Source organism: Natator depressus, chromosome 2, assembly GCF_965152275.1.
Source record: "Natator depressus isolate rNatDep1 chromosome 2, rNatDep2.hap1, whole genome shotgun sequence".
Classification (NCBI taxonomy): Eukaryota; Metazoa; Chordata; order Testudines; family Cheloniidae; genus Natator; species Natator depressus.
This window is the reverse complement of record NC_134235.1, coordinates 170,120,362-170,135,813: the sequence shown is the minus strand read 5'-3', so window position 1 is coordinate 170,135,813 and position 15,452 is coordinate 170,120,362. Positions and strand designations below refer to the sequence as shown.

At 39.6% G+C, this 15,452-nt stretch overlaps 1 protein-coding gene across 5 annotated transcripts in view; it reads right to left on the bottom strand.

Annotated features, from left to right (window-relative positions):
- Positions 1 to 15,452, bottom strand: part of TPK1 (thiamin pyrophosphokinase 1) — a 568,487-nt gene that overhangs the window by 107,638 nt on the left and 445,397 nt on the right. For all 5 annotated transcript variants that reach the window (XM_074945273.1, XM_074945274.1, XM_074945278.1 and 2 more), the window contains one exon: positions 8,840 to 8,951. In XM_074945273.1, the coding sequence (XP_074801374.1) occupies positions 8,840 to 8,951 (112 nt within the window). The remainder of the gene's footprint in view (positions 1 to 8,839; positions 8,952 to 15,452) is intronic.

Genomic DNA, 15,452 nt, shown 5'->3' with positions numbered 1-15,452 from the left:
TGGAAATTAACATGCATTCTGGATTTGGGGTATTTGTTTTTACTTTGTTTCACTGCTTTTTGTTTTACCATCATCCGATGAAGTGAGCTGTAGCTCACGAAAGCTCATGCTCAAATAAACTGGTTAGTCTCTAAGGTGCCACAAGTACTCCTTTTCTTTTTGCGAATACAGACTAACACGGCTGTTACTCTGAAACCTGTCATCATCTGAATAATGATCAGATTCAGAATTTGAGTTATTAATGGTTAGGTTCAGCCACGTACTTGGGCACAGGATCAGTTTCAGGCTTTAGAGTCTCAAGTTGCTTTTGGAATACCTAGAGAATCCCAGCATGTCTTGGGTTCTATACTTTAATGATGAAGAGGTTGAGGTATAAATAATAGAACTATCCAGATTCTGTGATTAAAACATTAATAATGAGACCAACCAAGTCAGCTGGCGCAACTGATGTGCAACATGAGCATTACCCAGAATGCTGTACCTCCCAGAATTCAGCAGCTAATCACAGTATTGTTGGTATCATAAGCATTGAGGACAACTGGATTCCCAGTCCAATGCCATCTATGAATTGTGTCTGATACCATTACAATCCTCCAAATCCACTCCCCTCAAACCAACCATGGAGTGATGTGTAACCCATGTCTCCATAAAAAAACAAACTCCTCTTTGGCCAATAAAATAAGATTTAAACTCAGACTTCTCCATGCAGAACATGTCTGAATGGATCAACCCAATTACGTGTGTGACAGATTTTTAGTATCATTTTAGTATACATTTTTAGTACACAGTCCCAGCCTAACATATTCCAAATTGCCTGTTCCCACTTTTCCCTGAAGTAAAACATCTATTAACAAAAACTAGACTGTAAACAAAAGGTACGTGATAAGATGGAGAAGAGGTGAGAGCACCTACTAGAAGACAATTATGCACCAATTACCTGGATGTCCATTTAGCAAATTCTCTGGTCAGATGCTGCTGCTTATACTATTTATACTTTTGAAAATTATTCTGCACCCTCCTGCCCCAATGAAAAAAACATGCAAAAGTGGCTCAGTATTTACATACACAAAAAAGCAGACAGCTACTCCATCTCCACTTTCTGAGTTTAGGCTCCTTTTTCAAATCCTAGCCGACACGAGTTTGGTGCCCCAAATCCATGGAACTTGGACTCCCAACTCTCTTAGGCTCCTTTTAAAACTCCAGACTTACGTTTTCAAACCACCACATTTTGAGGTTATATAGTGTAATAATGAAAACACACAGTGCTCTCTTTAACAATAATGATCCACATTAGCCTTTTGTGGTGCTTATGTCATAGAAAGTTCTGGATCTCATTCACTTCAGGACGTCTGCAGTCATGAGTCATGCATGGCCCTATGCTAGGGGATTCCCCATACTTCTGCATTTTCTTGTGATTCAAGAATGCCCAACATGGAATATGCCCTACTGTTATATATGTAGTTACTCTAGCAAATACTTAGAATAACTCTTGCCCATTGCCAAACAATATTTCTTTTTATCTGGTCAGGGTATATTTAGTTCAAGCAGGTCAAACTAGCACATTTTGGACATTCTCTTTTCTCTTTGATCAAGGCAATAAACCTTCAATCTACCCTTTCCTTTCCCTGTTTAAATGTCACTATGGTAATAGCCTCACTGACAGACATGGCAGGCTCTTCCCATGAAAAAGAACTTTTTCGGGTTGGACATTCCCACTGGATTCTCTATCTGATTCCATAGAAAGCTGGGGGTGGTAAGACAAGTTTAGAATTGACTATCTGCTAGCAATGATCTCAGGGTAAAGACCTATCGCAACATTGTCCAGACTTGAATTACAATTAGGATCTACAAATGCTGAGTTGCTATGAGCTATGGAGCTTTTACCAAATTGCTATTGTGACGGGGCAAGGCCAGATGGCTATAGTAAAGTAGTGAGGAACAGGTATGTTAGCCCCAGGCTAAACAAATCCCTGGAACCATGGTAACCAAATGGCAGTTGCTCCAGGTTAATCAAGTCACCTGGGGCCAATTACAATCCTTCTAGAAAGCAGTGGAGATAGCTAGGTTGACTGGGACACCTGAAGCCAACCAAGGGCTGGCTGGAACTAGTTAAAAGCCTCGCAGTTAGTCAGTGAGGTGTGTGTCAGAAGCTATGCTGTTGGAGGAACTAAGCAGTACAAATCCATATCAGGTGCAAGGAAGGAGGCCCTGAGGTAACGATGAAGGAGATATTGAGAGGGGGCTGCTGTGGAGAAGTGGCCCAGGGTACACTTCCTATTTCCAAAAAGTCAGCTACCATAGCTGCTACTATTAGGGTCCCTGAGCTGGAGCCTGGAGTAGAGGATGGGCTTGGGTTCCCCCCTCCCTTCCTCAATTAACCACTGAGACTGGGAGACAGCAGAGACTGTGTGAGTGAGGGTTGCTTCTCCTCACCTCCCTTGCTGGCTTATGATGAAAATGGCTCAGTAAGCTGTGACCCTTGTCTCTAGAGAGAGAAGGGCTATGTGGTGGGCCACAGTGAGCCTCTGAGGCTAGCAAAATCCGCCAGGAAACACAGGACCCATGGAGACAAGGACAGAGCTTTGTCACACATTCATTGTTCTTTGCAAATTTTCTTTCATGAAAGAGACCACAGCTTTAGAAGTAACAGAAAATTCCATGGGACATATTATATGGGGTAGCAGGCAGACTCTCCCCAAAATTACCCTGACAATCCTCTTTTTTCCTAGACAGGGACCTTGTTAAGGTGACAAAGGTTATGTCATTAAACTTGGGAAATTCTGATGCATTTGAAAAATAACTAGCATTTGAAACAAACAAAAAGTTTCCTCACAAAGTTCATCACATTTTGATACAGTGCAGTGTGTAACTTCAGCTGGCTATTTTACAAAATGATGTGAACTCCTTAGACTCTGCTTCATTAACTTAATGGTGGTTTAAGCTTCCTTCTCCTACTCTCTGTAAGTCTGGGAAATTTATTGAGACATTATGTTACTCATTTTTTATACAGCAGACACAAAATTCATTTTACAGCCTAAAGCAGATGAGTGAGGAGGATTTAGAAGAGTCTCATCCTTTCCCTATCATGGAGTACACATATCTTCAAAAGTCTTTCAAATTAGAAGACATGAGTGCTTCTTTTATATGGTACAGCCAACCTTTACAGACCAGTTGAACTGAGTTAGATCATAACTGTGCCAGCCAGACCACTCTTCACCTCGATCTCCTGTATCTGGAAACTTCCTTCCATTCTTAATTGAATGCCAAATTCAGAACCCAACTACTAGCGAGCTATTGCTAACTAGGGATTTCAACTGTGCACACTCAAATCCGCAGTGGAATTTAAGGCTTTCCAGATCCTGAAGTGTAAGAGACCATGTAAAACTATGTTTTGCCAAAGATTAAACCCGTAGTAAAAGCAGACAGCTAGATGTGAGGCAGGCAGCAATGGCACAGTAGGCCCTAGCACAGTGGCTGGACCTCAGATTCATCATTAAGATAGAGAAGGTATACCTATGGGGGCCATCTGTGTGGGTGGGCACAAGGGTCTACCTCTGGGGACTGGAAGGGACCTCGAGAGGCCATCTAGTCCGGTCCCCTGCATTCATGGCAGGACTAAGTATTATCTAGACCATAGCTGACAGGTGTTTGTCTAACCTGCTCTTAAAAATCTCCAATGATGGAGATTCCACAACCTCCTTGGCAAATTTAGTCCAGTGCTTAACCACCCTGACAGCTAGGAAGTTTTTCCTAATGTCCAATCGAAACTGCCCTTGCTGCAATTTAACCCATTGCTTCCTGTTCTATCCTCAGAGGTGAAGGAGAATAATTTTTCTCCCTCCTCCTTATAACAATCTTTTATGTACTTGAACACTGTTATGTCTCATAGACTCAGATGTGAAGGTCAGAAGGGATCATTATGATCATCTAGTCTGACCTCCTGCACAGGCCACAGAATCTCACCCACCCACTCCTGCAATAAACGTCTCACCTATGTCTGAGCTATTGAAGTCCTCAAATCATGGTTTAAAGACTTCAAGGTGCAGAGAATCCTCCAGCAAGTGACCCGTGCCCCCTGCTACAGAGGAAGGCGAAAAACCCCCAGGGCCTCTTCCAATCTGCCCTGGAGGAAAATTCCTTCCCCACCCAAAATATGGTGATCAGCTGAACCCTGAGCATGTGGGCAAGAGTCACCAGCCAGATACCCAGGAAAGAATTCTCTGTAGTAACTCAGATCCCACCCCATCACAGGCCATTGGGCCTATTTACCATGAATAGTTAAAGATCAATTAATTGCCAAAATCATGTTCTCCCATCATACCACCTCTTCCATAAATTTACCGAGTTTAATCTTGAAGCCAGATAGGTCTTTTGCCCCCACTGCTTCTCTTGGAAGGCTGTTCCAGAACTTCACTCCTCTGATGGTTAGAAACCTTCGTCTAATTTCAACTCTAAACTTCCTGATGGCCAGTTTATATCCGTTTGTTCTTGTGTCCACATTGGTACTGAGCTTAAATAATTCCTCTCCCTCCCTGGTATTTATCCCTCTGATATATTTATAGAGAGCAATCATATCTCCCCTCAACCTTCTTTTGGTTAGGCTAAACAAGCCAAGCTCTTTGAGTCTCCTTTCATAAGACAGGTTTTCCATTCCTCGGATCATCCTAGTAGTCCTTCTCTGTACCTGTTCCAGTTTGAATTCATCCTTCTTAAACATGGGAGACCAGAACTGTACAGAGTATTCCAGATGAGGTCTCACCAGTGCCCTGTATAACGGTACTAACACCTCCTTATCTCTACTGGAAATATCTCGCCTGATGCATCCCAAGACCGTATTAGCTTTTTTCACGCCATATCACATTGGCGGCTCATAGTCATCCTGTGGTCAACCAATACTCCAAGGTCCTTCTCCTCCTCCGTTACTTCTAATTGATGCGTCCCCAGCTTGTAACTAAAATTCTTATTAATCCCTAAATGCATGACCTTGCACTTTTTGCTATTAAATTTCATCCTATTACTATTACTCCAGTTTACCAGGTCTTCCAGATCCTCCTGTATGATATCCCGGTCCCTCTCTGTATTGGCAATATCTCCCAGCTTTGTGTCATCCACAAACTTTATTAGCACATTCCCACTTTTTGTGTCGAGGTCAGTAATAAAAAGATTGGTCCCAAAACCAATCCCCGAGGAACTCCACTGGTAACCTCCCTCCAGTCTGACAGTTCACCTTTCAGTATGACCCACTGTAGTCTCCCTTTTAACCAATTCCTTATCCACCTTTCCAGTTTCATATTGATCCCCATCTTTTCCAATTTAACTAATAATTCCCCATGTGGCACGGTATCAAATGCCTTACTAAAATCTAGGTAAATTAGATCCACTGCTTTTCCTTTGTCTAAAAAATCTGTTACTTTCTCAAAGAAGGAGATCAGGTTGGTTTGGCACGATCTACCTTTTGTAAAACCATGTTGTATTTTGTCCCATTTACCATCGACCTCAATGTCCTTAACTACTTTCTCCTTCAAAATTTTTTCCAAGACCTTGCATGCTACAGATGTCAAACTAACAGGCCTGTAGTTACTCGGATCACATTTTTCCCCTTTCTTAAAAATAGGAACTATGTTAGCAATTCTCCAGTCATACGGTACAACCCCTGAATTTACAGATTCATTAAAAATTCTTGTTAATGGGCTTGCAATTTCATGTGCCAATTCCTTTAATATTCTTGGATGAAGATTATCTGGGCCCCCCGATTTAGTCCCATTAAGCTGTTCAAGTTTTGCTTCTACCTCAGATATGGTAATATATACCTCCATATCCTCATTCCCATTTGTCATGCTACCATTATCCCTCAGATCCTCATCAGTCTTATTAAAGACGGAGGCAAAGTATTTGTTTAGATATTGGGCCATGCCTAGATTATCCTTAACCTCCACTCCACTCTCAGTGTTTTGTTGTCCCACGTCTTCTTTCTTTGTTTTCTTCTTATTTATATGGCTATAGAACCTTTTACTCTTGGTTTTAATTCCCTTTGCAAGGTCCAACTCTACCTGACTTTTAGCCTTTCTCGCCTTATCCCTTCATGTACTGACCTCAATAAGGTAGCTTTCCTTGCTGATCCCTCCCATCTTCCACTCCCTGTATGCTTTCTGCTTTTTCTTAATCACCTCTTTGAGATGCTTGCTCATCCAGCTTGGTCTACAACTCCTGCCTATGAATTTTTCCCCCTCTGTCTTCTCTTCTCCAGACTAAATAAATACAATTTTTTCCAATCTTCCCTCATAGTTCATATTTTCTAGACCTTTAATCATTTTGGTTGCTCTTCTCTGGATTTTCTCCAATTTGTCCACATCTTTCCTGAAATGTGGCACCCAGAACTGGACACAATACTCCTTGTCAGCAGAGAGTAGAGCAGAAGAATTACTTTTCAGGTGTTGCTGACAAAACTCATGCTAATACATCCCAGAACGATGTTTGCTTTTTTTGCAACTGTTACTATTAACTCATATTTATGACCCTCAGATCCCTTTCTGCAATACTCCTTCCTAGGCATTCATTTCCTGTTTTGTATGTGTGCAACTGATTGTTCCTTCCTAAATGGAGTACTTTGCATTTGTACTTATTGAATTTCAGACCATTTCTCCATTTTTTTCCAGATTATTTTGAATTTTAAATGTATCCTCCAAAGCATTTGTAACCCCTTTCAGTGTGCTATGCCATTATCTAAATCATTGATGAAGATATAAAACAGAACTGGACCCAGAACTGATCCCTGGAGGACCCCACTTGATATGTCCTTCCAGCTTGATTGTGAACCGCTGATAACTACTCTCTGGGAACGGTTTTCCAGCTTGTTATACACCCACCTTATCATACCTCAATCTAGATTATATTTCCCTCATTTGATTATGAGAAGGTCATGCGAGACAGTATCAAAAGCCTTACTAAAGTCAAGATATACTACATCTACCACTCTCCCCCTCACCCCCCAGGCTTGTTATCCTGTCAAAGGAAGCCATTAGGCTGGTTTGACACAATTTGTCCTTGACAAATCTATGATAACTGTTACTTATCACCTGATTATCTTCTAGGTGTTTTCAAATTGATTTGCTTAATTATTTGCTCCATTATCTTTCCAGGTACTGAAGTTAAGCTGGCTGGGCTGTAATTCCCCAGGTTGTCCTTATTTCCCTTTTTATAGATGGGCACTGTATTTGCCCTCTTCCAGTCCTCTGAAATCTCTCCCATCTTCCATGACTTTTTGAAGATAATCACTAATGGCTCAGATAGCTCCTCAGTCAGCTCCTTGAGTATTCTAGGATGTACTTCATCAGGCCCTGGTGACTTGGAGACATCTAACTTATCTAAGTAATTTTTTACTTGTTCTTTCCCTATTTTAGCCTCTGATCCTACCTCATTTTCACTGACATTCACTATGTCAGATATCCAATCACTACTAACCTTTTTGGTGAAAACTGAAATAAAGTCATTTAGGACTTCTGCCATTTCCACATTTTCTATTATTCTCCCCCTGCAACAAGTAACAGGCCTACCTTGTCCTTGGTTTTCCTCTTGCTTCTAATGTATTTGTAGAATGTTTTCTTGTTACCCTTTTTATTGTTGTTTGTTTATATTCATCCTTTGTAATTTGGCCTATTTTCCACTTTTTGTAGGACTCTGAGTTTCAGATCATTGACGATCTCCTGGTTGAGCCCCAGTGGTCTCTAGTCATTCTTCCTATATTTGTGGCATTGTATGCTCTTGTGCCCTTAATATCTTTTTGAAAAACTGCCAACTCTCTTGAACTGTTTTCCCCTTTAGACTTGCTTCCCATGGGATATTACCTACCAACTCCCTAAGTTTGCTAAAGTCTGCCTTCTTGAAATCCATTCTCTTTATTCTGCTGTTTTCCCTCCTACCATTCCTCTACCATTTCATGATCACTTTCTCCTAAGCTGACCTCCACTTTCAAATTCTCATCTAGTTCCTCCCTATTTGTCAAAATCAAATCTAGAACAGCCTCTCCTCTACTGGATTTCTCCACCTTCTGAAATAAAAAATGGTCTCTGGGTTAGTAGAAGATGGACTTTACGGAACATTCCAGTGCTTGTGAACCACTTCTTTGGTTCTTTCCTTTTCAATTTTAATGCATCTCCACACACACACACACACACACACACACACACACACACACACAAAAGTTGACTTCATCTTCTTGGGTGAAAATAACCTACACAACTCAAAGGAAAAATGTCCCCTTTCTATTTTTCTGTCAAAAGAATTTTTGTCATCTTTTCATCTTCTAACAAATACTCCTGTTTAGAGCAAATGCACTTTACCCATTTTAAATAATAATAAAGAAAAGATATATTCATCCAGAGTTGACAAATGGACAGTATATGTCAACCAGTTCCCAGAAAGTGAGGTGGCTTTAATAATCTGTATCGCATTATTATTTCTCTCTCATAACTTTATGGCTTATAGGCAGGAGTTTAGGCACTTGCAGCCTTACCTCCCTGAAGAGTAATGTATCAGGATGGTAATGCATCATGACCACAACAAATGTTCTATTTAAACAGTATTATGATTCCCAAAAGCAAAACATATTACAGCCTGTGATGTCTTAGGTTTTAATATAATTCATGCATTTCCTTTTCTGACTTTTTTTATTGCTGTAAAAACGTGCTCCACTAAAGTTTACTATTCCTTCCTCCTCCTGCACCCCCAAAAACATATAGGACAAGATTTAAATGTGTGCTACATAGGTGTAAATCTGAAATAATGCCAATGAAGCTACCCCTAATTTGAAAGGGTGTCAGCAATGAGACATCTTACTTACTGAGGTTCCATTTTAGGCCCGTTGTAGTCACGCTGTCACAAGGGTTCCCAACTGGAATGAGGCCACACCAGTTACTTTCAAGTCCTGTGTTTACATGCAGTTTGTGCTTTCCCTGCAATATAGAAAGAAGTCTTCTTTAGACAGTAGCAACCAAGGACCAGGAAGCCATTTATACAACACATTTTAAAAATTCAATAGAATACATCTGAATTAGACAGGACTGATCTTAATTCTCCCAAAGTTCAGAAGTATTTGGATCTGGGATTTAAGTGTTGCCTATCATACAGAGAGGGACCAGTCAAAGATCCAGATCTGAAACTATGGGATTTTGAATCTGCGCTTTTGGTTTGGTCCCATCTATAATCTGAATCCAATACTGTGCAATATTCCTCTGCACTAGCATTCACATCCGAAGTTAGGTTGTTTTTTCCTCCATTTTGGACAAATCCTGATCTAGTCATTAATTTTTTTAAACTGTTGACTTTCCACGTGAGCTGTGTAACTCTTTAGAAACAAAACTAGGCAAAACTTACCTAGTTTGGGGGTTCATCACAAAGCCAAAATTTTGGCCACAATTGTAAGTTTCATGTACTTTCCCTCCTGGAAAAAGTTCTAAACCAGTAATAAAACAATGGGGTTCTACAAAGTTTAAAAGGGTTCTAGAGAAATAAATCTAAAACCTATGGAATTTAAGAAAATGACATTCCCATAGTTAGGTTTTTAAACACCATCCAAAATAATGAACTAAAGAAGAGTGAACAGTGCAAAGTTCAGAGGGAAAGGAAACGCAGCATTTCACAGTACAGGGACAATAATGATCTGTTCTCAGTTATATAAGAAATGGTTTCCTGCAACAGGGCTAGCAGGAAACATCAAAGAAGGAAATTGTGCTAATATTTGTGGGGAAAAATATCAGATTCTTCCTACATAATTTATCCTACATAACAAAAGAGATAAGATGCTTCAGAAGTACATGACTTTGGCTTTTATTCTCTTGGATGCATGGGAGCACTTAACTCCTGTAAGTGATAATCGGAGTCACAGACATAATTCCCTCTCACAGCAGTGAAAAATTTAATTTTTTTTATGGTTTATTAATTTCTCTACCAAAATGGGTATTTAAAAAAATACATTTTGGGTTTCTTGGTTTTGTATCACTTATTGAGTGTATTACAAAGACTAAGATCCTTAAAACAAGAGAAAACTAGATGTGTAACTCAAGCAATATCTTAAGTGCCAAATAAATAACTTTTTACTGAAAGAAAATATTGTAAGCGTCAGCCTTGTATTTCATGTTTCCTCTCCCCCAGCAGCCTCCCCCACTGTGAAGTGACAAGTTAGACGAAAATGAAGGAGAAATACCTTACTGCCAAGATGAATGATCTGAGGTGGTTGACAAATTCTACTGCTTATGCCAAATATCTTATAAAAATCCTCAATATGAACCATGCTCTCAGTTAGCAAATGAACTTTAAAGTTGTCAGTTAAAAACTATCAGAATTTATAGCTTTAACCTGTTTGATAGTTTGCAGAGCAAGATGGAGAACAGTTCAACATGGTCTATCTTCTCAAATCACACAACCTCATAAGGTGCTGAGCCACAAGTTTCCATGGGTATTGTGGATGCTCCACAAATGCAGGTATTTACAAATTCATGCCTAACGCCCTTTTAGCCATGCAACATGCTTAGCTATTTCTCTACTGTGATGTTTCTCATATCCTGTGAGCATTCCCTTCCTGGGAAATTGCTCTGGGCCCTGGTCTACACTACAAACTGGTATAACGTCCCTAAGCAATGCAGTTATACCAACCTAACTGCTGGTGTAGACGCTGCTATGTTGATGGGAGGGTTTCTCCCATTGACATAGGTACCGCCTCTCGGGCAGGTGGAATACCTAAAACGAAGGGAGAAGCTCTCCTATTGGCACAGATAGTCTTCACTGAGCACTGCAGTGGCACAGCTTCGCTGCTGCAGTGCTTGAAGTGTACACAAGCCCTGAGTTACTCTGCAAGAGGTGCAAGCTACACTGAAGTGTATCTCTATTCTGACATCTATTGGTAAAAGAATATGAAAAGCAGTGAAGTAAAGATGCCTGGCCTAAGAGGGACCTTGATTAATTCCTGGCTTCTCAAACTCAGTTTCTTTGGATTGGTAACCTTGAGATCATTCTTTTAGACTTTGTGGCCCTGATTCAACAATGGAGCTACTCACATGCTTGAAGTTAAGCACCTGCTTGTGGAACAGATGTCTCTAAAAGTATGTTACTTATATAAAGAACATGAGATCTTTAAAACAGAAATACCTCAGGTAATTATCAAAGTGTTGCCAATTCTCAGGGTTTAACCACAAGAGTTGTAATATTTCATATTTTTCTTAAAGCCCAAGCTTACACAGCCAAGTGAGTACAGAAGAATCTCATCTTTCATTTAAGAAAGAAAAGTTTCTAGCCTTCACGCTTGTGGAGAAAAGTTTGAAGACAAGTACTAAACACTCAAAACCCAAATGGCAAATAAAAAGCATTTACAAGTTACATACAAATGTATTCTCTTAAATTAAAATCTCATGATTTTAGGGGTCTGATTCATGATTTTTGAATGCTCAGAGTTAGCAATATTTATATGCCCTTTGTTTTCAGTTTTTACCAATTTTTACTGAAATTCTGGAAGTGCTGGATTCTCCAGATATACCTCTCTCCTTCTGGAGCGGGGAGGCAGCTCTGGGGGATCCCTCTGGCACCTGAGAGATGGTTCAGAGTCCAGATCTAGCTCTGTGCTCCATAAAGACAAATGGCAACCTGGTAAGCTGGATGTCCTGTCCCCCAATACTAAACCTAATATTTTCCCAGAAAACTGTGAAGTTAACATTGGCATTGATTTTCATCTGTTGTTAAATGTTTGTAGTAAACACTGACACATTGCTAGGAAATTTTAAACAAGTAAAGCCAGAAACAAAGTGCCTTAGCAATACTGTACAAGGAATAAATTGACTTATTTAAAAAAAAAATCCTACTTTCTTAGGGAGTTTACTTTCTTTTGGGAAATACGTATCTTAAAAAGTTAACAAATGAGTTCATTTGTTTGGCAGAAAGATTAAAAACAACAAAACATTTGTACAAAAAGGGCTAGACAGTCAAAGTACTGTAAGCCACCCATGGGGAAAATTAGGTGCAGAATGATACTTTCAAGTTCCCATCTAGAAATCTTCCATAGACGCAACATAAGGCTACCCATGTAAGGGAGAGTTCACAAAATCAAAAATTTGTTCTTATTTTTAAACTTTAAATAAACAAATACTACACTGGTGCTAAAAAATGAAACTGATACTGTGTTTGTAGAAACCTCTCTAGAAACCAAAGTTACAAAGTTTAAGAGTAAAAAGAAACCCAAAGATGGATTAAAATTACTTCCTTTTAAGTTTTTACCTCTGAAGTAGACAGCTGAACTGCTTTAGCATTTTAACTTACAAATCAAATATCATCATTTTCTAATGTTACTGGTGATGATAATAATGGCAAATAATATAGCTGTATTGATTTTTATCTTATAAAGTAGTTTTGAAAAAAAAACATTGATCAGTTCTGAGGATTGATTCAATTTATTTTTCCCCACTTCGTGTTTGGTGCTGGGAAATGAGATCAACTTCTAAGTTTAGCACTATGACGAAAATGTCAGAAGGCTGTTTTTTTTTTAGTGTGTTTCATCCAAACAGGCTTAACTTTTACTCTTGTTTCTGATGTTACTCATTTTAGGTGCCATTTTAATAAGAAAGCACTAACAGAATAGGGGCCAAACACAAAAAATAAAGAAAAATCTGAGAAACAATTTTCCCTCTGTTAAGTCTCCTAAATCAAATGGAACAAATGAAATAATCAGCTGAAAATTGGGAGCACCTATACTTAACTACACATCAAAGATAACAGGAATGTATAACCTTTGTTCAAAAATATGAAAGTTAAATGTGGGTAACAAGTAAAGAGTATCAAGTTGCAAGCAGTTGGGCTTCTAAGTTATTTATAGTGCCTAAGTGTCGCTTCACAAAAACACAAAGGCAAGGACCCTGTCCCAAGGCACTTACAGAGTAACTTAAACAAATCCAATATAACTTGCAAACAATATAATATATAATTAAGGTGGTTCAAACACAAAAAGGTGTGCAGACATGATAGGTGCAGAGCTCAACAAAGGCTGACAGACCAATTTTAGACAGATCTAAAGGAGGAAAGGGATAGGAGTTGGCACATGGCAGTTGAAAGATTGTTCTAAATATAAAGTGGAATATGGAAAAAAGGCACAAGGTCACAAGGAGAAGGAGACAAAAGATTGAAACAGTTAACAGAGAGGATGCTGGGAAGCATAAGAATGAGAAGGGGGAGGGTATCAGCAGAGAAGTAGGAAGTGGATGTTATGGAAAGTGTTGAAGGATAAGGAGTGTGAACTTTAACATGGAAGGAAAAGGAAATCAGTGAAGAGACCTAAGGACAGAAGTCGTGGTCTGAGCAGGAAGAAAGATAGACCTTAGCAACAACATTTGGGGTAGATTGGAAAGAAAAAAAAGGGAGAGGCGGATGGTCAGGGAGGGTTCTGAAGTAGAGCAGACAAATAATTAATGAACAGACTAGCGTTTCATTAGTTGGGATTCAGAGGGAAAGACAGATTTTAAGGTATTGGGGAGAAAAATGCCTCAGAATTTGGTGACAACCTATATATAGCGAGAGGAAGAGAGGAGCCAGACATGACAATGAAGTTTTAAGCTTGGGGTGTCTTTTTTCAGCAGTAAAGGGAAGGAGACGAGAGAGTTTATGTGGAAAGATACATTTGGTTTGGAACAATGTGGAGCTTCAGGAGGTGAAGGGATATCCAGGAAGACACGCTGAGGACATATGGAAATGTGTGACGGGACAGATGATGAAAGGTCATAGAAAGCGAGATGTGGGAGTCATCAGCATAGAGAGGGATGCGATGGGCAGCTATTCTTCTGCCTCACCAGGACTCTACTGTGGAGCCCACAAGATTCAATATTATCCAATATTCAACACGCAACAAGTTAAGCCTCAGGGTTAACTGCAAGAAGCCACAGACGTCAGTGCCAGCAATATGCAGTTGACACACTGTTCTATACAATACTTAGTCCTGCCACGAGTGCAGGAGACTGGACTAGATGACCTCTCGAGGTCCCTTCCAGTTCTATGATTCCCTATTTCAAACACATGCAAAGCCATCATCCATCTTGCCCAGTGTTTGGGTGTGGTAGCTCTTTGATGAAGAGTAGATGGCTGAAACTAAATCGGGGTAAGATGGACACAATGGTGACAAGAGAAGGAAATCATTCTGAAGAACTGGCTGAAACCATATTATCATCCTCAAATGAAGGAATCTGTCCTCCAGTCAAAGCTTTGTATTGTGTCAGGGTTCTTCTAGTCTTCCAGTCTTCTTCTAGACTCTTTACTGCTCCTGGACACCCATACGGCATTAGTAGTCACAAATGACATATCAACCTCTGGCTGGCCAAAACGTTGCCCCCCTTGCTATTGCATGATGCCCTGGCCCCAGTAATGTACTCTCAGGCTTGAGTACTACAGCACTGTGTACCTTATATGTTAGAAGAGAATGTCCAGAAGACGTTCCAAATGGTGCAGCCACAGGGTAGCAAGTCTTCTGAGTAAAAGAGGGTGATCAGAATACATCACCCTGGTGCTCTGCCCACTGCCCTGTCACCCTGTCCAATCCAAATTAATAAATTTGTCTCAGGAATCACCACTTTCCATGGCAGCTTGCCCTTCATCTGTGCACACTGTGACATTAAAGTGCAGGGAATCAGGAGTTCCTGGGACCTTGCCAACTGCTGTGGAACACCCTGCCACTAGACTATGATTCTCACAATATTCTGAACAAAATTTAAGACTTAACTCATTATATTAGCTTTCCTTCAGTGACTACCCTATAGATGGCAGCACAAGAAAGTCTGAGCACAGCTGTCATTGTGTTATGTAAGGAAAGGGCAGAGAATACAATCCGTCTTACTGTTTTCTTTCCATACATGTTTGCACTTAGACACAATAATGCTGAGTACAAAAAGATTACCTAAATGACAGGCAGATAATATTTGAATCCATGGGAACAAATTAAATCTCCAAAATTACAGTGTAAATGGAAAAGATGAAGGGAACAACAATTAAACCAAATAAGAATATGTTTATTTGTTTAAAACCAAATGTTTTGATAGGAATATTTTAAACAAATTCTGGATCCATTTCTATTGGTGTGAGGTTTTATAAAAACTTTTTTTTTTTCAACCTTGAAATGTTAGGCCAAATTTGTTGCCAGAATCTTTCTGAATATGGTAAAGCTTTCTTAAATGAATATCCTTTAAAAATGTAATATTGTAGTATTGGTATAAAGAGGTGTCACAAAGCAAGCAGTTGTGTGATTTGTCAAAGGCGTCTATGATGCAGAGTACCAATTGTATCAACATTAATGACACAATGGGATTAGAGCTGGTCAAAAGTGGGAAATTTTTGTGTAAACATTTTTTTGTTGGGGGAAAATTTTTTTTGAAAAATTCTGACCCACTCTAGATGGGATCTTATTAAATCAAAAAAGTGAAGATCACTTA